General features: G+C 42.8%; 1 protein-coding gene across 12 annotated transcripts in view; it reads left to right on the top strand.

Moving 5' to 3' along the window:
• Positions 1-27,545, top strand: part of MAP4K4 (mitogen-activated protein kinase kinase kinase kinase 4) — a 163,892-nt gene that overhangs the window by 94,848 nt on the left and 41,499 nt on the right. For all 12 annotated transcript variants that reach the window (XM_065060781.1, XM_065060789.1, XM_065060825.1 and 9 more), the window contains exons 4-12: positions 9,588-9,713; positions 10,624-10,734; positions 13,592-13,682; positions 15,236-15,366; positions 17,377-17,431; positions 20,083-20,161; positions 22,152-22,327; positions 22,993-23,065; positions 23,537-23,747. In XM_065060781.1, the coding sequence (XP_064916853.1) occupies positions 9,588-9,713; positions 10,624-10,734; positions 13,592-13,682; positions 15,236-15,366; positions 17,377-17,431; positions 20,083-20,161; positions 22,152-22,327; positions 22,993-23,065; positions 23,537-23,747 (1,053 nt within the window). The remainder of the gene's footprint in view (positions 1-9,587; positions 9,714-10,623; positions 10,735-13,591; positions 13,683-15,235; positions 15,367-17,376; positions 17,432-20,082; positions 20,162-22,151; positions 22,328-22,992; positions 23,066-23,536; positions 23,748-27,545) is intronic.

The following is a 27,545-nucleotide window of genomic DNA, read 5'->3' as shown; positions in this document are numbered from 1 at the left end:
CTAATATTGGATCTGTGGAGCTGGAGTGTTTAACCTTTAGGCAAAGATTACCTGAAATTAAAACTTGTAAGGACTTGTGCACTCGCACTGTGTCATTCAATCGTGTTTGTAAGACACATGTACAGATCGAATTATTCCTTTTATTCCTGGGTAATTTACATTTTTTGGCTGCTTCACAAAAGAAACCTTGTGTTGAATAAGTCAGATCATGATCTCACACTAGTCCTTGCTTAGAAGGAGTTTTTTGGAGGCTGTAGTGTAGTCCAAAATTTGAAGTTTTCCTTTTGTGGGTGTAAAACAGAGCACAGATTACCAGCAGCACGTACAAAGGGCATTAAATACAGCCATTAGGTCCTAAACCAACTTATTACCTTCGATGTTTGGGGACGTGATGGCTGGCTGTTAGGTGTCTTTTCATCTGGCAGATGTATAATACCTCAGACAGAGATACACACCACTTCAGGAAAGAAGCATTAAATCTATTTCTTCATAATAATAGGCTAAGTGAAGTTTAGCACTTTATGGAAGTGGATTGGTGGGCTGCAAAGAAAATGCAGTAATCTTGTTTTCGGGGCTTTTCTTTAGGACTGATTTTCTGACAAAATGCAGGGCTTTGTTAGTGTTGCAGACGGAGTTTTAAATATTTTGGAGGAAAAACTGCAGTGCTCGCAACTTTATAATGAGGAGGGTTTGCTTAATTAAAGCCTTGAAGACTCAGGGAATGTGGACACCTGAAGGATTAGCAATGTGTTACAAAGTTTTTCTCCTACCTACCACTTGATTTGGGTTCAGAAGCCAAAGCTGATAATAAATCCTGTAGCCTTCCAGCTGCTGTTTGCTGAATTTATCTGTTGATACTGCTTATGACTGAAGCCTGGATTCATTCTGTCTGATTTCAGACGTGTAGCGGTTGTGCTGAAGCCTGGAGCGTAGCTGCCCTGGGTGCCCATAATTTAGTGTGAGGGGAAAAGTACATGTAGGGGACAGGTCTGTCCAGCCATGGTGGGACTCGTCCCATGGAGAGGTAAAGGTAAAGGGTGGGACCGTGTGTCCTGGAGTACAAGGTACTTGTTTTGCAGCTGCCAGCTGCTTGCTGCTGGCAATTGTGGCAGTGCTTGTTTGTGGTCCCCCAAATTTTATTTATTTATTTATTTATTTTTTTAAATATATAGTTGATTTTGGAGTACCATTGCCAGTCTGCTCCCTCTGCTTTGCAAATCTGTGTGTTTGCTTTTGGCCTAAATAATTTTATGTATCGAGCAGCGCCAAGCCCTACATCACTGTTGGGCAAAGAAATGGGGGCATGTGATGGATGAAGCATCTACATTTCTCTCATCAACTACTTCTCCAGCCCTATCTCGTTTAAATAAAGGATCCTATGTGAAACAGCCCAGAGGAAGAACCAAAGTGGGATTACTTTTCTTTGCTCTCCTTTGTTCTGGTCCTGTTTGGGTGTGTATGGTGACAGCTTTGGGTTTGTGATCATGAGCTGTTGGGGTATTTTGTTTGGTTTTTAGCATTTGGGCTATATTCAATGTACAAAATGAAAGGGGTTGTAAATAAATCCCTCTTCCCCTTCATCTACAGGACTTCTTGGTCAGTGTGGGTGTGAGGCTGTGTACTGAATGAATCTGTCCTTTAAGAGAATCAGTGTCTTCATGTAATGATAGGTTTTAATGGTCTGTGTGCTAGAAGAACATTCATGTTATGCCAGAACTGCCATTTTTAATGTATTTTACCTTCCAAACCATTGGCCCAGCAGTGTCTGGACTGCACAGGCAGGGAGGGGCCCCTGTGTCAGTCCCCTTTGGGAAGGAGATCTGCCCCCCAGGTGGGAGCGTTGAAGCTTTGTGCTGACCCCGAGGGAAGCAGAAACCAAGCAGTGGGCAAATACCTCCCCTGGCTCTGTCGCCCCCAGAGATGCTGCTTTCCTTGGCGTCAAAGGCACACCGAGATTCAAAGCAGAAAAGCTGTGAAATTTTTTGGCTTTGTGCATAAGCCTGTTTTCTGTCCAGCATCTACATCTCATTGTCTGAGCCCAGAGCTTTGCATAAAGGAAATTGTTTTAATTTATTGCCTTCACATACAGATTTATTTTTCATATCTGCTAGCAAGGGCTTGTTCTGATCACAAAACGACTGAGGCTGAATGTAGAGTTGTATAGCAACGGGTGTTTTTAGTGTGAATAATAGTAATGGAAGTAGGGTATTAAACCTTCCCTCTTTTATGAGGGCTCTGAAGGTGTCAGTACAAGGCTAGCTTGTTGTATAACCTGTAAATAATTTAGGCTTGATGGGGCTGGACAGCTGAATTGTATAGCTGGGATAAACTTGCAATCTGAGCAGGATACTCTTTAAGTAATTGTGACCAGGATCAAGGGACTAGCCTTGTAAATGGTTGAATGGATTTGCCCTTAGGAGGTTTCTCTCTTGGTAGTCTTCGGGAAAACCTCATGAGGCCCTGGGGTTTTACTGGGGGAGGTCAGCAGTGGTGCAGTCTGTGTCTTCAGTGCAGCTCATTCAGTGGCCAGCGAAGGCACCGGGGGCACATCAGGCAAGAAAGAAAATATTGTTGTCGAAGCGATTGGCAGAGGAGGTAGTTTAGGGGGGAGACAACAGACAAGTATTGTCTTCACGTGGTTTTTGGCTCCTTCCTGCCTGCACGTGATTCCGTCTCCCGTGCCCGCACAAAGCTGCTACACAGGCTCCTTCAGGCAGTGCTGGGACCCTGCTTAAAAGCTAGTCCTCCCTCACGCTTTTTTGTTGAGTTAACTTAATTGTTGCTTTATGGCTGCAGCCTCAGCGATGCCACTGTTGCGAACAATTTGGCTCGTTTTCTCCCGTTTCAGATGGTGCCTTTAGCATGCAGTAGAGAGGCTGTTGTGCCAAGGGGAGACAAAGCAGCCTCTGTTCTGCATGTGTTGGGAAGTGTGTTTCTAACCTGCTTGATGAAATCTTGCCACTGAAGGTAACCAAATGTGGTCATAAGGACAGCCCTGTCCTGCCAGCCAGTTCTCACAAAACTTAAGATTTTTTTTTATTTGACCCTTGAAAAAGCTTCACAGCCATCTTCTGCGATCACTCTGCCTCAGCAGACCATTGCCGGTCTGCTGCTTCTGGCAGCACAGCTCTGTGCTGGTGGCAGAAGCAGCTCGGAGGCTGGTGGGCAGCTCTTGGTGACAAGATGGGCTCCAGAAAGCTTGTGAATGGTAAAGCCCATGAAGGGCTTTCTCCTCATGGGCTGCATATGTGGACCAGGGGCAAAGTCTGATAGGTACCTTCATGGCGTGGGGTGGTGGGGCGATGCTCCCCACCCACATTACGGCTGGCTGGCTGTCTAGTGCTCCTTCAGTGTCACCGAGTGCATACCATGGCAGAAGCTTTTTCATAATGGTGAACAGTCTTCTAGACCTTTGAACAAGCGTGTTTGGGAAGGACTTGAAGGACGGTGCAGAGAAGTGAACATGCTGATGCCAAGGTGGGGGGAGCCTGTGGGCAAGGGGTCTGTGAAAGGGAGACCTTGCATGTGAAGTGGGACAGGCACAGTGAATGCTGGAAATGAGAAGGTAACAGAGGGGAGAGACAGAAGGGAAATAAACTTGCATGAGGTCTTTAGCTTGAGAGTAACAAAGCTCAAAGGCTCTTTAAAAGAGCCTCAAGAAAGATGGGATGTAATAGGAAGTTGGAGGCTCTTGTATGTTAAGATTTAGAACTGTATATGGACTTGTTAAATGTTTACTGCACATCTTGATTAAAGTCTTTTCTTTTAAACAGTTTAGGTTTTCCCTCCCAGGAAGCCTCTGTTTGGTATTTTCTTTTAAGAACTATTTTATATAGTATTCCCAGTTTTGACACTGTGTTGCGGCATTGGAGAGGATTGTGTTTCTTCACGTTGTGCTCTCCAAAGCTGCTCTGCTTTATACGAACTTCCAACCTTGGCAGGCACTGGCAGGGACTTGCCCGGTGCTCCAGATCTCATTGCTTTTGTGGTTTGGTTCCTCCCAAAATTACAGTCTCCTTCCCAGCTTGGAGGCAGAGCCACAGCTCCCAGTTCAAATACCGCGCTGTGTACAATATTGCCCCAACTCTTCTCGCCAAAACATTTCTCTTGTGTGTGAGAACTTTATTAATGAGTGCGTATATTATGGATTCCAGCACCAGAAAAGGTCACCTATTGTGCTAGGCACTATTCAGACGTTCCCTGTCCTGGACAGATTCAGCTCCGAATGGATGCAGGCCAGGACTGGTGTGTGAGGGGGAGGGAGGATGTGACACACAAGCAGAATTGTCGTTTCCAAAAGTTGGTGTTGTGATTTATCCACGAAGACTTTTGTTTGCGTTTGGTGCCTTTTAGGACTTTTTTAATGTAGGTTGAGAGCAGAAATGAAAAGTGAGGGGAAGCAGAAACAAAAATAAAAACTACATTTCTTGTGGGCTTCTCCTGTTTTTCTTCAACTTGCCTGTTGCGGGGAGAGAGTGAAAGAAAGGCTGAGTTGCTGTGGTTCTTCTGCCTCTGAAGCCAAACCAGTTTCCTCTCCATCACTCCAGGTGCCCGTGGGTTTGCACTCTCTTTCCCCTCCCAGTGCCAGGCTGAGGCTGCTGCCTGTTCCTCCACACAGATCCCAACCCTCCCGTAATTCAGAGACTCCCAAACCCCACAAGCCACTGCTGGAGCTCCTGATCCTCAGCAGCTCACCTTGCTCTGCAACCCCAGATACGGCATCACCAGCCGCTGTTCTCCAGGCAGCGCAGCTCCCTGGGTATGGGCAGGCAGAGCTCCGTGGGCAGCATTGGGAAAGCAAAGGAGAGGAAACTTGGAGGTTTCCACTTTCCTCATCCCCCTTTGCCTGTGTGTTTTTTGGCTTTCTACTATTGGGAAGCGGTGTTAATTCTTAAAACACTTTGTTGTAGCTTAAAATGACTGGATGCTGTTCGTGTAGGGAGAGCTAAGATTTGTCACTGTCTCATTTCTTAAATTGGGAAAGGAAAGTTAAGTAAGGGATTGATTTGAATTCCTCAGCAAACTGATTTAGGAGAGCATATAAATAATCTGGCAGGATAGATAAACTTGCTCGTACCTTCATCACAGAATACTGTTTTGTTTCATCCTTGTTTGGCTGTGTTTCCTCACTCACATTTCTCCTCATCATACTAGTAGGGTAAATAAAATCTGAAATTGTTCTGAGTTTCTGCTTCCTGACCTCTTCTGTCCCCTTAGAGGGCAGAGTCAACAGCTGGCAAAGAGCAGTGGTCAGGCAGCTCTTCCACCCGGAGGAGTGTGGATGGAAAGTCACCACTTACAGGTCCTGGGACACTTCCTTGCTGTATCTTTTAGGTGTCTTGTTTGATTTTGGTTTTTAATTCAGCTCCTGAAGTGGTTTTCTTGTACTACAGATCTTGGAAAGCAGTGTTAATTCCCTCCTTACTCCCCTGGGTGTGTTTCTCAGAGACAGATTCTCAAAGGGGTCTTGTACCAGTTGCAGTGCTGGGGCAGGTCAGGACTGTTTTGCTTGGTTTTCTGAGACACCTAGACAATTATGTTTTGAGAAGTACATAAAAATGGGGCAGATATGGAGTGACTTTTCCTTTGGTTGTGTCCTCCCTGCTTCTGGCACTTCTAGAGCTGTAGTTCCCTTCTTCTCCCTCCCTCCTGTGGTGTCTGGCAAAGTGCTTCTGAATTCCTCATCTTCTAAGAATTTGTATGAATAAGCAGGATTTTCTTGAAGTAATGAGGCAGGGGGGTTACCTTTGGAAGACGTGATGAAATTGCGTAATTGAGCTGTCTAAATTAATATTCCTTACATGGGTCTGCTCTAGTAGTTTTTATTTGACTGGGAGTTACTCCACTGGCACTGAGTTCAGATACTTTAATCATTCAGATACTGAAATAATCAGTTTTGTAAATGGTGATGTAATGAAAATAACAAGTCATTGATTAGCCGTCTGCATGCAAAAAAATAAATAAATTGATATTTGGCGTGCAGTGATGAGTGGAAGAACAAGCGATGGGAAGGTTTTGTGTTCCAGCGGCAAGCAAGGTGATGGGGTGCCACAGGATGGCATGCTGAGAGGTAACACGCCTGGGTTTATTTGTAATGTGCTGATTCAAATGGTTAGAAGTGATCTTAGTGTACATAAGTAGATTTCCGTGCAGGCGTCATATGCAGTTTTTAATCTTCCAGGCAAAGTTGTTTTGATAAAACAGTGCTGTGGTTAGAAATCCCTAGAGATGCTGACATGTCCATTTAATCTCTGAAGGGAAACACATGGAAAGGGAGAGGAAAGCCACTCCAAGCTTGATTTAACCACGTGAGTCTTGCAAAAGTATAGCTTTCTGCAAAAATTGCTGGTAATCAGATGTGCTGTCACAAACAGACAGTGAATGTGTAAGTATAAAACACTTATACCAGCCCCATCAAAGGCCAGACAAAGAAGGTTTCAATGGGAGTTTGTATCCACAGATAATGGCTTAAAGTGGTAATTGATGCCAGCTGCATAAAATCACTAGGAAGGGCTCACCAGCTGCCTCTCTCCTCCAAGAAAAAAGGAGGTACTTTTGTATTTCTTCATGAGAATGACAGTCTCTTTCCTCAATCCGTTTTAATTTTCCCCTTTGTGATCCTGGTGCCTCTGCAAACGGAGGGGCTGTTAGTGACAGTGGAGCAGCACATGTGTTGTTGGGAGGAGGTGAGGGACCTTCTGTCCCCAAGGTCAGCCCCCACATCCAGATCCCCAGGGCGGCCACCAAAAACACCTTCCTCTGCACAGAAGGATCATGGCTGCAGCCTGTCCTCCCTATGGCATGTGTGTCTATTGAGGGACCTTGTGTGGAAATGGTGTTATCCGGTGAGATATTTGGGTGGGATTTATCTCGCCCTGATGTGAGACATCTGCAAGATTGGTGTCTGGATCTCAGCTAATGACCTCATCCTCCTTTTGTAGTTGAGTGGGGGAAGTAAACACCGTTAGGGCGCACATTGTTGTCCACATTGGGATGAAATCAATTGTACCCTGTAAAAAGCTGTTCCTAAATCAGGAACAGAATAATTTTGGTCTGGCGACTTTCTTTTTTTTGTGTGTGTGTGCTATCTTACACCAATTGCTGTACCACAGAGGTATTGCAGCTTTCTCCTTGCTGATTAGTCCTCATGATAGTTCTTGTCGCCACCAAGTCTTTGGGACTCAGTGCCAGGGACTTATCGATCCACACTAAGTGGAATCTGTGGAAGCCTGGCAAGAATTACTCTATCCATTTATTTTTGTAGGCTGGAATTTTGGACTGGATTACACTGTAGGTGAGATGCTATTTGTGCTGTGGACAAATGCTCAATCACAGCTGAAACAGGAGTTTAGGACCATTATTAGCCTTAGCTAAGGGAGCTGCTTGGGGTTGCTGCAGGCCATTGACCAGGTGCTCTGACACACGGAAAAACTGAAAGAGCAGTAGCTGCCTGCAGTCTGCTGGCTCTGTGCATGCCTTTTTTTGGTTATTGTTTATTCCTCGGTGGTTTTGGGGGGTGTTTTTTATTATTATTTTATTTTTTTCAGCGATAGATCCTGTCTAAGCATTGTCATTTTGGTTGTTGTTGCAACAGATAAACATTAACAAACTTTAGGACCTCTTGCCTATTGTATTGTAAAAGCTATTGTATTCACGTGATGAAGGTAGGAAATAATTTTTTTTATAAAGTCAGTATAAAATAGCAGATTAATCCAATTATACATATTAACCTTCCTGCAATTAAGTCTCAAACCATTAAGTGTAATGAAGCTCCCACTACAGTTTTTTTGCCTAAATTCAAGGTTCAGTGTGGTTTCGAGTGTAGGCATGTATTCTTTTTTTTTTTAAATACGATCTAAATAAAATCACACAACAGCAAGAGCAGCAGAAGCAGCCAAGGAAGCACCGAGTTAGTGTTTGGCTCAACAAGCTGTTCTGGTAGCGCTTTCTCCCCACGATGCTGTTTACTGGGAACTTTGATTTACAAGATTATTTTACTATTTTGTTTAGTGTTCCAGAAATACACAGTGTTTTACTGTAAAAGATGCGTCATGACAAGATTTAAGAATAGTTTATCCCTGGTGCATTTTGGAAATTCTCTTGTAGTATTTTACAAGAAAGCACTGCATCCCGCTATTAGTGTATATGAAATAATTGTTTGCTTTGTAGCATAGGGTGGTTTCTTTTGCTAAGGCCGTGTGTACTAATGTGTATAAATAGTAAACATGTACATGTATTAACATCTGCGTATGTCATGAATAGGATATTTGATTGCTAGCGTGGTGCAAATTGCAAGGAAGTTTAAGGCTTAAAATTTTATCATGTAATCAGCTTTGACATTACAGGATAATCAAAATACGTGCTACCATTTCTATCAGCCTGCCACCCTAGGGAACAGAGGTTTTGGTTTCTTCCTGGAATCAGTTTAAGGTAGACATTTTCCCCCTGGATATCTAAGGCTAGAAGGTTGTGGAGCGGATGGAGATTGTGTCTGAAGGGGTAAACCAGCTGCATTTCATTCCTCCCCTTGAGAGGTGCTAGATGAGCTCCCACTGTCACGGTGTGGTGTGAGAGAGCTGGGGGAGTGTGCTGGTGGTGGGATGGTGTCTTCTCCTGTATCTGCTGGCTGCCTGCTCAGACATCACCTCAAAGCCTGCCTGGATCCTTTGGTGCAGCGTGTCCTATCATCACTTCAAAAGCAAATTGTGGGTGGTTTTAAGGAGTTGTTGCGTAGCCTTACCCGTTTTCAGCTCTTTGAAGGGATGGACTCCCTTCAGCTGAGCTGCTCTCTGCCTGGCACCTCACTGAGGTGACGTGAGCTGGGGTAAATCCTTCCTCCGCCTTTGTGTCCCAGCATCCTGTTTACCGCCCGGGTTCCCAGCTCTTTCTTCCCGATGGGCTCACTCTTCTTCCATGGAGATGCATGGAGAGGGAGGAAACTTGTGCACGAGGCGAACCGCATGGTCCGTGCAGTGAGGGAAATTCCTGATCTCCACTTCTGCTTTCCTGCACCAGTCCTGTGCTGACACCAGGGTGGGGGACCCAGGGACCCTGTGGTCCTCACTGTGGGGCAGCCCACCTCGGAGGGGCCGCTTTGGCAGCTGGCTGCACTGGGCCGCTCTCTGGCAGTTAAATAGAACTGGTTGCAACTATCAAAATTAAAGGGAAAAAAATGAGGAAGACAGAAATAACTCTCTTTTCTTGTAAATTCACAGATTTTTCTGATTTTCTACTTCTCGGGGTTATATAGAATAAAAGCCTGGTAGCTATGTATTTGCTTAAGGTATTACAAGCACAGGGGTTTTAAAATCCTGTCCCGCTCCATCATTGAATGAAGTCCAGTGCATCCTTCATTTGCCTTTTTCTGCTACTGAAAACTTGGAAAAGTAAAGCTCTGTTTCAGACCATCTCAATAAGCAGGATTTTGATGGCATGATCATGAGATGTGCTTACTGAGTGTGATGCTGGTATAAATTAAACTTGTAAAAATCCACTTCTGTGAAAAAGAAGAGGAAATAAATACTTCATATGGTATCTTAAACATATGGTGTTTTGTTTGTGTTTTTTTGTTCTTTTTTTTTCCAAAGGATGAGGAAGAAGAAATCAAACTGGAGATTAATATGCTAAAGAAATATTCTCATCATAGAAATATTGCAACTTATTATGGTGCTTTCATTAAGAAAAGTCCTCCAGGACATGATGACCAACTGTGGGTAAGCAGATATTTCTCAAGCATGTTCATAAACCTTTCCCTTTTGGGTATAGTTTGAGAATGACATAAAATATCACATTATGGAAAGACGAAGTAATAGAATTTGGTGCTTGCCCAAACAGATAGACAAGTGAATCGCATAGGCTAATCACGCATCTTTAAGAACATGGCTGAACCAAGATTTAATGTTAGCAATGGATTTGCTCTTTAGGTAACTTTTTTCCCCCGTTTCCCAGATGGATGGTAACATGTTTCATGGGAACAAGGCAGATGAGCTGAGCAGTAAGAATGTGTGGCTGTAAAAAGAAAACTGCACTTGAAAATTGTACCCATTACATTTCTCATCCCACCTCATCTGCATCCTCTAGATCAGAGATGTCCAACTCATTTTCACCAGGGGCCACATCAGCCTCACGTTTACCTTCAGAAGGCAGAATGTAATTTTAGGACAGTATAAATGTAACTACTCCTGCTCTAGAGGATTGAAGTTTGGGTTTGAAATAGCAGGCTACAGACATCAGTGCATTTTCTTCCATAAATAAATGGGAGTTAATAAACTATGTTGCAATGGTGCGATCAGTTTGATTCCTCCAGCATTGGATGTGCTCTTACTGCTGTTGCTGCTAATGCATTTTGCATAGCTGAGCAAACCCAGATTCCCAGCATTAAATTACAGTGATTATATCAGTCCTTGAAAATGTGATAACTAATGTGAGACATATTCCATATATGTCTGACACACATCGGAGACATTTGCTTTGAATCTGTTTTTCAGGCAGAGATGTAAAATAAATTATATTCTCTGCTTCACGAGGGTTTCCAAAGTCACTGCTGCAACCTGATTACTTTGCTTCACTAGACAGCTGGGAACTGTGCTTTATGTTGGTTATATGCTGATATTTGTTTTGCAGCTTGTTATGGAGTTTTGTGGAGCAGGCTCCATCACAGACCTTGTGAAGAACACAAAAGGGAATACTCTGAAGGAAGACTGGATAGCATATATCTCCAGAGAGATTCTCCGGGTAAGGATAATGGTCTGCTCCACTTGAAAACACAGAAACAGTCTTCCAGAGATGTAGCCTAGCTTGAAGTTCTGCAAGAAGCTGTTTCTGATCAATCCCATTAGCCATGTCATCTCTTGGAAAGTGCGTAGGAGCAGGTAGATTTCTGCTCTGCATCATGTAACTTGGCATGAGTTGTACTGTATTGTAGAAGCAACCTTGCAGAAAATAGTAATTTCTACTCATGAGAAGCCAGTGGAAGAACCGGTGACCTATTTTAGAATCTGTGAAACAGTGTCCATAAGACATTGTTTTTGAGAAGCTTGAGGTTGTAATAGTGCAGTAACACAGTAGGCTATGGAATGGGCTTTTCCAAATGCTCTTTCAGCTGCCTTGCTCTGCTCCTAATAAAGTCTGAGGAGGAAAGAAGTTGTTGGCCCAGGGCAGCAGTCGGGACTTCTGTGCTGCGATGTGCTCACATGTCCTGTGTTCCTGCAGCCTGTCTAGAACGAGCAGCTACGTGGTACGTGGCTGCACGCTGTAGAGCGCTAGCAGACGGCACTGCAAAGTTTCTCAGGAAGAGGAATGCCGCTTACCAGTTTTTCTAAAGCTGAAGCTTTAACTAATTACTCTTCATGTTTAATCTCCAGTTGGTACAGTTTAAGTTCTTTTTGAATTGGCATTTGTTTGCTGCACTAAGTAAATCTGGTATGGTTTTCCTCTTGCTTTACATAAAAAAAAAAAATGCCTCCTACCTATACCCCTACACAGTATGTTTGTTCAGTTGCCTCATCATAAATGAAGTTCTGGAGGGCTTTATGTTAAAGGAAACTGTCACTGGCTCTTGCAGAAATCAATGCTGCTGTTGTCTGGGTTGCGTGTTTGCTCTGCTGTGGCAATTTTTAAGATGGTGAGGGAGGGAGATGTTCAATTCTGGTCTCTTGCTTTAATTCCAAATGCTAGGAGAGAGTCCGGCTGTTGGTGTTTGGACTCGTCTGTTTTAAATTGTTTAGGAAGGAGAAGTTAATTACCTACTGATGGTCGTATTTCAAATCAAATGGACAGCATATTTTAATACAAGGAAAGCTAACTTCTGCAGGACTGATCTTAAGCTTGATTTGAGAACTGTGTGACCCTGGAGGTATAGCATGCTGTGTTGCATTTATCCTAGGTTTCCCTAGGTTAAAGTAGTCATGTTACTGAGAAGAGGAAAGAATTATTTACATCAGAAAAGAGTTAGATGAAAGCTGTTTTCTCATTCCTGCGAGAGATTTGCGAAAGGAGCCTTAATTGCTTGCTAGCAGGAACTGGAATATCTGGAAAAAAGGAATGCTGAACTCACAATGCTATGAGACATTGCAAAACCTGATTCGACACTGAGTTTGTCAGAGGCAGAGAGGTTGTGTAACACAAAGTTAAAATGAGCTGAAATGCCAAAGATTGGTGCAGGTGAAGACAGAGGTGAGAAGGTCAACCCCGTGGATCCCTGTGTGGCTGGAGGTGCTTGGGGGCTGCAGGAAAATGAAGCTATGTCCCTCTGTCTCCTCCCAGCCCTTTGCAAACCCAAATGTGTTTTTTCAGTAAGCTTAGATGGTACTCTGGAGAGAACAGACGATTATCTCTCTGGCTCAGTCAGTGCAGCAGAAGGCTTTAAAAAGTATCCTGTGTGAAGCTGTGGAAAAGCCTTCATTCCTGTGAAAAATAAGACCCCACTTATCATTAGCAGCCAGTGAAGGGTCTTGGGGACGTCAGCTGTTCACTTGTTTCACTTGTGAGGTGCGAGAAGGAGTTGTGGATGGTAGTTTTTTTTGTCATGCTCATTAACTGTTTTAAAGAAAGAAAATAGCCCAATGGTTATGTAGGCAAACTGGTAAATGATCATTTAATGAAGAACATGTGTTAGGAAATATTTCTCTACAGCAACCAGTACTCTCTTAACCTTTTGCAGCTGTAAAGGTTCTATTTCTTTATTTTTCATAAAACATTAAAAGCCTATGAGGGCAACACGAACAGGCAAGATGATCCCACCAGAGACTACAATTTTCCAAGCACAGAGCTGAGGAGAAACCAAAATACAGGCAGTTGCTAAGAAGGTTGCCTGTTGTTCTCCCAATTACATTACAGAGTAAAATGCAACATATGTCTTCCTTAGCCCTCCCTCCACATGGCTAACGCTTTGGGGCATGCGTCCAGGTGCTGTCTCAACAAAAAGCACCGTATGCCAGGAGGTTTTGTTTCCTTTGGAAAGTATAGTGCTCATGCTTTTTTTTTTTTTTTTCTTTTGCATGTGTTTTTTTTTTTTTTTTCTTCCTGAGGAACAATTAATTATCTGGCTTCATGTTTATGGAGACTAGAGAACTGCAGCTTTGAAGTGGAGCTTTTGTTTGTCATCAGTCTTCCCTTGCCCTCAAATAAACTGACAGTCCATCAGCCCCCCACGCCCTTCTCAGGGGAACACAAACGCATGCTGATTGATGCTGCCTCCCTTCTCCTTCTGCCTCCCTTCCTGGACTAAATTCTGGGTGACCCTGTGAGTGTCTGATGTCAGTGGTGTACACTGATGCTGATGTCATTTACAGTGTCATGGCACGGAGACTTTCTGGTATCTGAACTTTCTTCAAGCAACAGCTGAGTGGTGTTTGCACAGGGCTGTATTCGGTTACAGTGTCTGCACAACCTGGGGCCTCTGTCTCTGCTCCGTTACCAAAAGCTGTGTGGGGGAGTTCTGCTACAGTTCTCCTGTGGGTCCAGTTGCACCCAGCTGCTGAGCAAGAGCCTGAGACCCAGCGTTACGGGCTTTGGGGATGCTGGGTATGAGTAGCTGTTGCTAAGCCAAGAGCCTAACTCTGAGTGTCCTCTCCTTCCTGTCTTAACGCAGGGGTTGGCACATCTTCATGCCCATCACGTGATTCACAGAGATATCAAAGGGCAAAACGTGTTGTTAACGGAGAATGCAGAAGTGAAACTCGGTAAGTAGGCACGCACATCCACTTCCTCATTCATTCAGCCTTTGTTTTCCGATGTTCCCAAACTAATTTCATCCTTTAAGAGGCCGGTGCCATGTTCCGTAGCACGATCACCGTCACTGCTCCTCTGTGGACCGAGGTCCCGCACATATTTTCTCCTGCTTCAGGAGGATGGATTGCAGGTCGTTGTTGCATTTCATTAGAAGATGTTGGCTTTCATGCCAGAATCAGTGAGGGGATTGTTTTGTGCCCCCACTGAGCCATGCGTGACTTGGGTTTGTTCTGATTCCTTTCATTCGGGACTTCAGGAAGTGATGGGAGTCACTCTTTTATTTGACTTAAATTAAAATAGCAGCTGCTGTGCAGGTTCTGGACACAAAAATACAATCTAAATGGCACTCTTGAGGGAGCTGCGGCACCAAGTTCAAAATGCAGCTCCAGCTCTGGCATGCCTGCTGAAAACCACGTTCATCCCTGGCCTCTTCTTTCCCTTTCAAGTGGACAAACTCCTTTTTTTTCCTTCTCTCTAATCTGTCTCTTCCACTTACTGCACACTTTAACCTTCTGTATTTGTATCACGCTACATTCGCCACCTTTTTCTGGTTAAATATAGAGCCATGCTGAAGCCCTCCCACCCAGCCCACATCCCTTCTGTTTTGCATTACACCTTCCTGCAGCACGAGGCATGAGAAGACGTACCGGCTGCTGGAGGAGGAAGCTCTGGGGAGAGCTTTCCTCCTTTTGGTCCAAAGTGGAGCACAGTAGCTCCCGAAAGCGTTGCTCTCACTGTGCTCATTTACACCAGTTTGTCAGTGTTGCTCAGATGATGGATGCAGTGAAGCTGACACAGCCCTCATAGAGCAGATGCCGTTACTGGTATAGAAAGACACACATCATTGTTGTCATGAGCAGGGAGAAATGAGGAGAAGAAAACACCCTGGTAATGTAATTGCGCTGTAACGAAACAGGCATCTCTTTTGCAACCCATGTGCGTATGTGCTCAAAGTTGGCTCCTCTTGAATAATCCTCATCTTTTGCTCCTGTCAATGCATCTGCTCTATGCGTTAGAGCAGGGAGCAGTTAATGGAGCAACAGATTATTTTTGCTGTCCAGTTTTAGAGCAGAAAAGGTGGACAGCTGAAAAGGGGACGTGTTGACACGTGTGGTTTTCCCACAGTGTGAGAGGTACATTTGGGAAGCAGTTCCCTCTGTATAAGCAAAGGTGCTTCGCTTCACCATTTGGGAAGGGAATAGCCCTTCTTTGGCCTCCCAAGGCAGTGTTTTTGCAGCTGCACACTCCCTTCTGTCCAGGCAGGCTGGTGAGAGGAGCAGGAGAAATGGTCATATGCGGCCGTGTCTCTTGACACTTGTAGCCTAAGCCCATTGCCCGTGAAGCGCAAGGGCTTGGCTGCCCCAGTATTAATCGTCATATTTCTCCTCAGCATGGTCCTCCCACGTGGAACATCCACACGGTTTTATTTCCAAATCACCTTACAGAAGTAATCACTGCATTGTTTTTCCGCTCTTATTTTATTTTACCCTTTTCCCACCCGCAGTGGATTTTGGTGTGAGCGCTCAGCTGGACAGAACAGTTGGCAGGAGAAACACTTTTATTGGAACTCCGTACTGGATGGCTCCAGAAGTTATTGCCTGTGATGAAAATCCAGATGCTACGTATGATTACAGAGTAAGAGTCTCCTGTTTACAGAAAAATACAAAAACAAAACCCAAAACCAAACAAAACGCAAACAAACAAAAACCAAAACCCTACACTTGCAGTGTGAACATCCATGAAAAAGGGCAGTTTTTTAGACTTTTTATATTTTGTAAGAGTAATACTATTTTGTGTAGCTATATTCTTATTACAGGAATACAAGGTATGGGTCACTGCCAAATTGCGACCTTTAACAGTTGCTGTTACTTGTATTATTACAGCTTTGAGACATGAGGAGTATAGGACTTCTGCGTGCTGTAGGTGCTCAGAAAAGGCAAAAATTAGTTCAATTGGAAACACTCATGTTCTCAATTTGTATAATGATTGTACTTTAAATTGTGTTAGATTATGTCCTAGTTATTGTAGTAACCCAGAACAATGCATTTTAGGTGTTGCCTTAAATAGAATCACCGCCTGGAGAGCCAGTGAAGTACAGAAGGAGCTCTTTAAATCTGTGGCTATTCCTCATTTCAAGATACATATATGTGTTGATAAAAATTTATCCATCGCAGCATTTCCCAGCAAAGATCATTTTTTACATAGCTTACTGCAAACCAAAGTTACGATTACTGCAAAGCCATAATTGGCTTGATGGTATTTGCACTACCCTTAAGAATATTATGTGAGTGTATTTAAAGTTGAATTTCTCTAGTGACAGTGTTCAGTAATCCTAAAAGTTCTCAGCTTGCTTTAATGAAAGCACAAAGAAAGAAAAAAATGTGAAAGTATGCTTTTCAAAAAATCTTCACTTAAATGAAGGCAATTGTTTTAACTTAACCAAGAAAGGCAAAAAAGATATCAGAAAGCATATGGTTAAGGCCTTACACTGAATTTTAGAGCTGAATATCAATTATATCAAATTGCCAAGACTGCTAGCAGTATTAGCTACCATTATGCCAGTGCATGTCTAAATCTATTTAAAAAATCCAGATTATTTGAATTGGTGTTTTTGTACCTTTTGATTAAGATTGATCAGATTGATCCTATTTCTCTTGATTTAATCGCATTTTACATCCATCAGCTCATTGTACTAAAGATAATGCTTTATATATTTGCAGATCGAGTTATTAGGAAGGAAGGGTGGCTTTTAAATGATGTAATAAGGACCAAAAACTCTCTGCAGTATTTCCTAATGCAGTAGTGATGTGAAAAATAACTCCTTCTGTCTCTGAAAACACCTTTTTATTGTTCCTGGTGGAGCCTGTAAGGCTTTTTCCTCCCAGAAATACATGGTCGAAAAATTTTGTAAGAACAGGAGCCTAGATGGCTGGGTTGGACCAAGAGAAAAGATTGCCTTGCTGGGTCTGCAAATGCCATCGTTAGAAATGCTTCTCTGCTTCTCGTACAAGAAGAGCTTATTTGAGTGTTAGTCTTGGCTAATTTTTAGAAAAAGTCATTATTGTGACCAAAAATGAAGGCTGCATTGCTCAGGAACAGGCTCTCTTCCAGCAGCCTCCTCCTGTGTTTTGCCCCTTAAGCAAAGCGTCAGTCTCTGGAGCTGGTTCCTCAGCAGGACGGTGACACCTCTCACCTGTGTGGGACCCTCCTGGCTCTCACTCAGCAGTCTTCATATCTCCATCTTTTGTTTGGGTGAATAGGTACAGTGTTTTCTGTGAGTCTACTACAGGGAAATGTTCAACCCTTAGTAAACAAGGACTGAAAATTCTGTCATTTGATAGACTTAGCTTTGAGGCCAATGTATTTTTGGTTGTCCTAATATGAGCATATTTTCATGTGTTGTTAGAAAGGGTTGTTTGTATACTCTGAATGAATATGCGCGTGCATTTGTGTATATATATATGTATCATATGACAAGTAGGACTTTATAATACTGTTATAAAAAAAAATAGCAAGCTTATGTTATTTAAACAGCCTTGGTATTTGGTTTCAATCTCACCTACAGGACCTCTGTAAATAGTACTCTTTGATTGTCTGAATGGGTAAATCCACCTACTAACATATGGTCTCTCTCTTTTTCTGCAGAGTGACCTTTGGTCATGCGGCATTACAGCCATAGAGATGGCAGAAGGAGCCCCCCGTAAGTGATACGTGTGCTTCTCCAGTGGGCTGATTAAGACTGAAACGTATACTTGGGAGATGCTGGTTGTAATCTAAGCCTAACTTTGAGGTTTCTGAAAGTATCCTCATGTTATTTCTGTTCTCTTTGGTTTTGCCTACCCTATAAATATAAAGTCCCATAAATAGCAATGCTTTGGATAAAGATAGGATTCTGTTTAGGCACTACAGTGTAGTCTGCAGTAATTTAATTTCTATGGCAGGAGTATTTGGAAGCTAATTGAGCATCAGACTTCCTTCCTATGGGTAGTATATTGTGCTTTGGAGTTGTGTCGTCATTTGTGTATGGCCTGGCCTGGGATTCTGAAACCTCAGCCAGGGAGAGGGGCAGTGTGGCCTCGAGTAAACCGACCTTAATGAAAAAAGCATCTGTAACGATTGTTTCTGTGTTGACTTTCCGTCGGTCTGGGGAATGCTCACGTTGCTTCTCCTTTTGTTTCCACTTGTTGGTGGAAGGTGTCGATCTTCCTTAGCAGTGACATGGCTTAAACTGTAAATCCATCTTCAATACCAGAGTACTGAAATTAGTGCTTCCTGCTTGAGAATAGTCATCAGTTGATATGAGCATTTTTGAGAGAGAAGCCTGGGGAAAAAAAAAAGCTACAAAAAGTTGTGCATATTTTCTCCTCACATATTTATTCTTTCTAAGTATCAAGGCAGAGAGCAGATATATGCGAGGAGGACAAAAAGATTTAAAAAGAAAATAAGTTAAGCATCATGTTTTGGATTTTAATGGTATTTTTTTATTAAGTCCTTAATAAACTAGAAAATATGCTTACCCCCAACCCCAACTAGAGCTCTGTATTTAAAATATAACAGCCTAAGGTACCTAAGAATGAGTTAATTTTTTTACACATGACTAACCACCATACCACAGCCCAGCTTGAAACCTGTCTTTGAAATAATCATGTTGAAATGAAGTATTGATATTTTCCTAGCTAAAAATTGGTCATTTTATTATAGCCACTGCCTGATTTTTTTGCTGTTGTTAATGTACAATTTATAAATCAAAGCACAATGCTCTTGTTTTGATTCGTGTTTTAGGTGATTTGATGGTTTGAGTTTAGTTTTTTTCCCCCTCCCTAATTGCACATTTGCATGAATGCCCACGTGGGAGCTGCTCCCAGGACACCTCAGCCAGTGCCGTATTAACAGCATTCGAGCTACTACTTGACCTCCTTTTTGCTGTACCTTTTTTTTTGTTCAGTGCATTGGATTGCCTGGGTGGCTTTCAATTAAAAGCTGTGTCTGTGGGCTTTGTAAGCCTGGAATTGGACAATAATATATTTTTCATTTTCAAACTGAAGCAGAGCTTGGCCTCTCTTTGTGTAAAAGCGCAAGAGAGCCATTTGAGAAGTAAGCAAGCAATGTCAGGAAGATGTGCCAGGGGAGGTTTAGGTTGGACATTAGGAAAAGGTTCTTCCCCCAGAGGGTGGTGGAGCACTGGAACAGGCTCCCCAGGGAGGTGTCACGGCCCCAAGCCTGACAGTGTTCAAGAAGAGCCTGGACAAGGCCCTCAGACACATGGTGTGAACTGTGGGGTTGTCACATGCAGGGACAGGAGTTGGACTCGATGATCCTTGTGGGTTGCTTCCAACTCAGAACATTCTGTGATTCTGTGATCCAATGTAAATGCTGACCAGCTCTTAGTTTTTCCCGTCCTCCGGTGTGTGGGCTCTGCCTCCTCCTTCAGCGGTGGCTGAAGAGTCTATCTCTAGGCTTGGTGGTCTCATGGGATCCACAGGCATCCCAGGGGCTTCTCTGCCAAGTTTGTAGCCCCTTATTTCTGATTCCAGAATCCTCTTCACATCAATATGTTTCTCTTGAATTTCTGTTGTGTGGAAAACATTACCTCCTTGTACAGTGATGGTTCAGGCTTAGGCTGATGGTGTAAGGGGTCAAGCATAGAAAGATGGTAAAACCAGAGGATTTGCTTCTAGTGACCTTTCTTGGGCAGCCTTCTCTCTCTGCTCCCTCGTTTCCCTGTGTTGGCGCTGCCGTGATGCTTTGCAATGGAGCAGGAGGAAAGGCTGTTTGGCAGAAATCACACTAAGTATTCTCTGAAACCAACAAGACCTTTTTTGACAGAAGTCATGGGTTTTCATTTCAGTTCTGCTGGGAGTCCCTTTTTGGATACAGACACGTGCTTCAAACTGTCACACCTTAAAGAAAATCTCCAAGTCTGGAGAGCAAAAATGAGGCATCCTCCTTAGTGGGAGAGAAGGACAGGTGAAGGGAAGTCTGTATGAAACAGTAACTGTGTCATTCTTCCCTTTCTGCCATCATCATCTCCCAATATTTTATTGACCAGAATGTAAATTAGATTATTTAGGGCTGGAGAAAGGCCATGCACAGATGTTCCCATCATGGTTGATTCTGAAGGTTAATCTGTGCCTCGATCTCTTTCTCTTTTTGGGGCTGCCCTTGGCACACTGAGCTGTGGAATTGTTGTCATTCCGGGCTAATTCCATTTAGCTGTGTTGCTGTCTGCGTTTGCTGCATGTGTGGTCGGGATGGTGGGAACGGCTGTGGAAGCTGAAGCCATGCTATTGACAGACAGCAACTAAGCCAACGTCTGTGTGTTTCTGTTCGGTTTTGTTTTCTTTCCTTCAGCGCTTTGTGACATGCATCCCATGAGGGCACTCTTTCTGATACCCAGGAACCCTCCCCCACGGTTAAAATCCAAGAAATGGTATGTATTAGTTATCTCTTGTTCGTAGCCCTTTTTGAAGTGTGATGTTTTCTTGTGTCTCGTCTCATGCTGTTTTGTTAATGCTTCCACAGAACTGTAAAGCAATTTCAGTTAGCAAAAATCACTCTATTGTTCTCTTCTGTGCCACTGAATCAAAGCATCAAATAAAAAGTGTGCGTTGTTTATTTAGTTCTGTTTGTCCCAGAGAAATTTCATCTCAATTGTATGAAAAGAAAAAACAAGCTTTTTTTGTGACAGAGTAGCATCTGTATTAAGGTGACAAATGGACCCATATTTTAAAAAAAGCTCCCAAAGCCCTCTTAATATGCAGTATGTTTTCTCAGATGAATCGTAACACGGAAACAGAACACTACTATAGTGTTCTAGTTGCTAAGTTGAAAGGAGCTATTAAAACTAATGGAAGCTTTTACTATAATTATTGTAAACGATTGAAATTGAGTGTGCACTTCTTGCCAGCTGAGAAGAATCAATTCGTATCGGAGGATTTCCTCCGAGTTACTGGTTACAACTGGCACGTATGAAACAAAAATACTCCCTAGAAAGAGGTTTCATATAGATTGAATGTGATCACGGGATGCTGTGATCCTGTCAAAATAATGAAGTGATTTGACTGCCTGTTCAATATCAACATAGTTTAAACTTAGCTTGCTTGCTGGGCTTGGTCTTTGCTTGGATTGACTTGTTTATGCATTTGTACTGTCAAGGCATCCCTCTCCCCCCTTGCTTTCTACGTATGTAAAAGGAATAGAGATTCATATACAGCATTTGCATAAGCCTTTCATTAACGTTTCATTTAGAATAATAACACTTAAGGTGTGAGGAATAAAACAAACAAACAAACAAACAAACACCAAGCACCTTGAATATAGCCTCTTAGATTGCAGTACAAAAGTGAGGTGATGGATGGAAACCCCTGTTGTTTTTACCCTTAACCATGTAGTAGAGGTGTTTGCCACCTAAGCACAGGAGTGGATTGAGAGCACTTAGTAATCAAAAAGTGACTCTGGCCAAAACCAGTGTTGCTGTGGCTCGACTGTTTTGATAGTGTGCTCAGTGGCAGGTTATGAGAAGATAGGCCGAATGATGAAAAATGCAGTTTTGAATATTTCTGGTGTTTTGCAAGGTAGCTTGTTTGGTGACTTCTATCTGGAGAGGTCCTCTTCCAAGAGTTCAAATGAACTGCAAATTTAGGGAAGTGGTGTTCCAGCTTAGCTAACTCCCATACCTGTCACTTTATGTGGTGTGCAGAAGGAGCTCAGTTCAGTTCATACCATTTAATTGCGTCAGTGAGAATTTGATCCCAAGCGCCTGTGTTGAACAGACAACACTGTTCAACACCCACCTGTTGTTCTCTGAGGATTTTTTGTGTGTGTGGCTCTTCAGCTAAAGAATAAAATAATCTTATATTCTCGCAGACCTAACTGTGTGAGCCCAGGTGTGTACAAAAGCAATGTGGTGCTGCTTGTGTCAGGGGAATGTTGGCCGCAGTTCTTGCGGCTTTTGGTACGGCTGTTCTGAAGCAGACGTGCCCTTAGATAGCGTGGGCAGATGGAGACACACCAGAGCTGCCCTACCCGTGCTCCAAGCAAGCTGGATGCTACCCAGCTCTGGTCCAGAAGTAGCAGAGCTGTGTTTGTATGATTTACCTTCGCTAACAGATCCTACCTTTCAGGGCAGCTATGCCTGTGAAAGAGGGTATGTTACTGTGAGGCCGTGCCTAAGCACTGAAGGTATGTGGGTATCGCTCTGTGTCCATCCAGCCCAGTGCTCAGCTTGAGCACACTCAGCTCTGTTTAGGGGGCTCATTTGCAGACAGCACTTTTACCATCCTCTGGGATGTCCTGCTCTTTGAGGAAAGCAATTAGACTTTGATGAAGAACAGAAAAAAAATGTTTGAACAGAGTTTTACCTGTGAACTTGTTTTGATTTTGATTTTGTTTTTGTTTTTTTCCCCTCCCTGCTTTCTCAGGTCAAAAAAGTTTTTCAGCTTTATAGAAGGTTGTCTAGTGAAGAATTATATGCAGCGACCTTCTACAGAACAACTCCTGAAACATCCCTTTATACGTGACCAACCAAATGAAAGGCAAGTCCGAATCCAGCTTAAGGACCATATAGACAGGACCAGGAAGAAGAGAGGAGAGAAAGGTATGCAGCTTCAAAAATCAAGTATTCAGCTTGTTAAAAATGCATATTTTTGTCCTGCTTTGCATTCTAATCCCAACCCCTAGAAAAGCTCCAAACAACCCAGACCCTTAAAAGGTTCTTTTTTTTAAGGCTTTTAGCCTTTGCTCTGTCTTCTACAGAGAAAGTATCAGTTTCAAGTGTCTTATTTTCAGATAAGTTAAATTTACTCACTTCTGGGCCACTCCCTCTTCCACAAAAGCATTAAACAATATTTAGGAGAGGATATTGGCCTACGTGCCTTTCCCTTTTTTGGTCTGTGGTAGGTTCATTCCTAGAATGGTGCCATAAACCAGTCTCGCAGGAAATAACCCACCATAAGAGGTATGAAGCAAATGTCTTGGGCACCCTGTTCTCTTTATTCAGGTGGTGCCAAGGTTCTCCAGGTGTCTTGTCTTACGTGTAAAACCTGGTGTAATTCAGGGAATTTGCTGGAAGTCTGCTTTAAAGCACTGTGCGGCTCTACAAGTGTGTGAAATTGGGCTTGCATATGTACAATGAGTTCTAGGGTTGTGACAGATGTTCTCACTGAAGGGGATAGGAACTGGTTCACTAAAGCGTTACTGCAACCCCCACTGTCCTAAAATTAAATATAAGCACTATCTAGGCCTTTGTTTCTCTTCTGTTAGATGAGACAGAGTATGAGTATAGTGGAAGTGAGGAAGAAGAGGAGGAAGTGCCTGAACAAGAAGGAGAGCCAAGGTAATAATTGCTTTTGGGAGGAGGGCTCTGGGCAGACCATGCCAAATAAGTCTAAAGATCTGTGACTGCAAATCAGGAACATGCTAAGTTTCTGTCTCTTATTAAGTGAATGCTCAAGCCACAGAAACCACCCAAAGGGTTTGAATACCTATTCTGTGACTGCTAAAGGTTTTAAAGCCCCTCCTCAAATGGCTTAGAGCCAGCGTGCTCTGGATGGAGGGAGATTTATGGCAAATATGATTGGTCGGGGTTCCATAATGTCAGAGTCTGTCCTTATTTTGCTTGGCCTCATTTCACGCCTTCCACTGAGAGCGTGTATTCGACATGCATCCAGTGCCTTTGCTCCGGAAGAAACGAGATGAAAATTTAACATCGTGCTATATTTTATTAATGTTCCCCTGCTTTGGAAAAGGTCTTTAATGGCCCATCAGGCTTCATTGTCCGGGAGGCTTTCACTTCCTCTTGTTGCAGTTCCATTGTCAATGTGCCTGGAGAATCAACCCTCCGACGTGATTTCCTGAGACTGCAGCAGGAAAACAAGGAACGGTCCGAGGCCTTTCGGAGGCAGCAGCTGCTGCAGGAGCAGCAGCTCCGCGAGCAGGAGGAGTACAAGAGGCAGCTGCTGGCAGAAAGGCAGAAGCGCATTGAGCAGCAGAAGGAGCAAAGGAGGCGGCTGGAAGAGGTACAGACAAGAGGCTGGAGCTCGGGGGTGAAAAAGCCCCTCTTCCGCTCGTGTTTCCCATTCCCGCACCCATTTAAAGAGTTCCCAGTAGCCCCAGTACATCTCAGGAAAGAAAACGTGCAAATCAACTGGCAAACGTAGGGCAAAGCACTTAAATCCATGTCTGGCTACTTGAATATGAGCCGACTTCCAAAGTGAGTATCCAACAGCTCCTATGGAGGCAACACGAGCCAAAGCTGGGTTGTTTGAAGGTATTTGGGGGAAGGCTGTGTCTTGGTCTCTGTTCCAAAGAAGAGGCAACATGTCTAGACTTTAGGTAGCTGTAGAGAAGGGGAGATGTTAACTATTCCCAGATGGATTTTTTTTCTCAACATTACTTTTTCTGGGGCCATGACATGCTTCAAATTTCCCTTTAAAGCTTTCTCAAACATCTCTGTTTGGCACTCATTCATGGTAGGAAGAAGCCTATTTTTTTATCTATTACTCTCTCATGCATAGTAACATGATGACTAAAAGCCACCTAGATTTATAAATTTGATTTATAAATCAATGTTAAAATGATATTTCTGCAAAAATTACAAATATGTGCATCATACTTTTGTGATATGGTAAGCATGCAATTTGCATACATTACCAGAAGATAAAAGAAAATGAATGTACAGGTACAATATTGTTCTGTCATACTTTTCACCTCCTAAGATCTCGTGTGCATTTGTATATATGTAGATGGAGTACACAGTGTGAGCTGCAGAGGTAGGAGGATTTCAAAACAGTTCTCCGGGCCAGAGCTGGGTATGACACAGAGCTGAACTGAAACCGATCTTCTGGCTCCTCAGGAAGTGCAGGGTCAAATTCCAGTCGTCCTTAAATGACCTCTTGCTTGAGTCGCTGTTTCAACTGCTCGCTTAGCAGTGATGGAAAAACTACACCCAGTCTGGTTTTCCAAATCCTGGTGATGTTTAATGAGGACACAACCAGGACCAAATGTTGATTTGCATACCATGACGTGTTTACGTAACAAATAATACAAAATTCCAAACAGCTTTGCAGGTCACATTATGCTCTTTATCCGTCTTTTTCAATTAACAAGTGAGTTTAGTGCTGCTATGAGGGGTTGGTAGCAAAGACTGAGCTGCACATGAAGCCAGGAGGAGAGGGACAAGGGCAAGGCGTATAAACTGCATTTCTCTTCTTTTTCTTCCCCACCCTTCTAAGATTGCCAAGATAAACATCATAGCTCTTGCAACTGTTTTTAGACTCTGTAGTGATTTTGTGGGGGTAGCAGATAATAAAAAGAGGCTAGGAAAGAGACCATGAGACAATATGAAAACAATATTCGTATTGTCAAAGGTGAGCAAAAGTTGAAATACCACTTAGCCTCTAAATTTTTTTTTAGTATGAGAATCAATTAATTTTTTTAAATGCCTCTTTAACCTCCAAGGTTCATTAGGCAGTACTTCTTTGATGAGGAAAGGGGTTGCGATTAAATTATCTAGGTCATTTAGCTTTAGTAATCAGTGCAGCTCTTGAAAATCTGGAATTCCTTTTTAAAATACAGGAGATGCTGCTGCTAGTAGTAAAAACAAATCAATGCACCTCTCTGCTGCACAGGAATGAACTTTTTGGGGATGTTGCAGAAATCGTAATTTATTGAGCAATTAAAGGGCGCTTACCTGAAAGTTGTGTTTAGTCAGTCCTACTTTTTATAATACAAACCAGAACTAACAACTTCAGCAACCACAAGATGGCGTGTAGTATAGGTTGGTGTTTTAATGAATAAGGTTGCACAGTAAACCATGTAAAGTTTGTAAGGGAAAAGCTTTTACCTTTTATTGAGACTTCAACTTGATTCCCTTTGAGACATAAATATGAATGAGGGGCTATAAATGTTTCCTTTTGCAGGTGATGGGGTGGTCGTATTGTTCTTAAAGTTAATTAAAAAGTAGACTCACACTGATCTTTCAGAAGAACTCGGTTTGTTGGATCATGTGTTGGAAAAATGTATGATCCCAAGTGATTTTTAACAAAACAACAGCCAAAACAAGCTCTTTAAGATGGGGGAAGGGTGGTAGACACATATTTAGATAAACATCAGTGTTGTGACACAATTGAAGGCCAGAATATTGAAATGTTGTCACTTTGTCCTTAACTCACCCCCCCTGTTTTCATGAAGCCAGTAAACAATGAAGAGCCTGGTGATGTGAGTTAAGATTAGTCTCAGGCATTGAATCTCTGGGCTTCCATCACTGTGTTGATGTTTTCACCAAGCCCTGCTTTCTTGTAGTTTTTGCTTGTGTAGAGTAAGTGTATGTTTGGATATACCTGTTTAACATTCTTTGGGAAGAATTTTATGCATTAGATAATCTCCCTGAACAAGTTGCTTATATTTCCCCTCCTTCTGCCCCCCTTCAGCTTCCTAAATTAACATTGAGGGCTTGTTCTTACAATGCTGGCACAGAGCCTAGACAGTTTTGACCGAGACTGCAACAGGAACGGTGTTTAGGACATCTGCCAAAAACTGTAGTTCTCATCAGTATTAGAGAAAAGATTACTTTTTAAAAGGCATATAGGTGACTTCTAAAACTCATTTTTGGGAAACCTTATCATTTTTTTATTACTGAGGGGGTAGAGATGATATGTGGTCAAAGTGCAGAGAATTACCTGAAACATTTTGGGAAGTGGATTGCATGTCCTCACTCCCATCCCCCTTTTAAAAATCATACATAGATTAGTTGCATAAGTATCAGCTATGTGTCATGTAAGTGTTTAGATAGTTAAAAAAGGAAATCTGAGCTGTTCCAGGCTGTTCTGACATAGGCCTGTGTTTCTTCTCAGTGGTGTGGAAACACAAGTGTTCAGTGTGATGGGTATGGAAAGACATTTGAATTTGTACTTTGTGATATTAAGTCTGGTTTGGGAGATTCAGAATTAGCTGTAGCGTAATCCCATTCTGTTTGGACTTCTGTAGTCCAGGATAACTTCATTAAATGATGTCTCTATCCCTTGTTATGAGAACCTAAGATGGATGTTTTGAAGTGGTCCATTGGCAAGTAGTACGGTCCAGTAGAAGCAGATTTGTGGAGCACAATTATTAAAGTGCTAAGGACCCACAGACTTCATGTGTTTGAAGACAGGAGGAGTTCCTTTGGATTAGCTGAGGTCTAGACTGTGTGCCTGCTTGTGGTTGGAGTGCATCTGCCTTTTTAATTTCATCCAAAAGGAGTGGCTGGCACTCCAAGACATCTTCAAAATATGAAACAAATCCTGGTAAGTGGAGATGATTGGATGATTCACTTCAAAAGAGCACTGCTGATCTGAACCAAGATGCTAATGCAGGTGTACCTGGAGGCAATTTTTGCCAGGGCTTTGTTTCTTTTATGGAACGGGAGATTATCCATATGTGATTAATTTGAATCGCTTGTAGTTTGGCTGGTACCGACTAAGAAGTTCTACTTCTGCTTCAACTCTGGTGTGGGCAAAGCAAAAGTCTGTTTATTAATCTTTCCAATCCTCTTGCTAAACAGATACCAGCTACCTAATTTTTTGTGAAAGAAATACTAATGTATGTATTTATCAACCTTCGTCTGAATATAGGACAGAGTAATAATATTTTATGAATATAAAATTAGAAGGTCTGTATTTATCTTCAGCAATTCACTGTATGAAGTCCTGAATTCATTGGTGTACACCAGCTGCATGTGTAGTTGCATTGCCCCCTCCTGGTAAATCGTGCTCTACTGCATGGTCTTTCAGTTTGGAGGTGTCTAGTACCATAACACGATCATCATTGATGCACCC

This window comes from Columba livia, chromosome 1 (genome assembly GCF_036013475.1).
Source record: "Columba livia isolate bColLiv1 breed racing homer chromosome 1, bColLiv1.pat.W.v2, whole genome shotgun sequence".
NCBI lineage: Eukaryota > Metazoa > Chordata > Aves > Columbiformes > Columbidae > Columba > Columba livia.
Note: the sequence above shows the minus strand (reverse complement) of the source record. Positions and strands in the feature narration are given on the sequence as shown.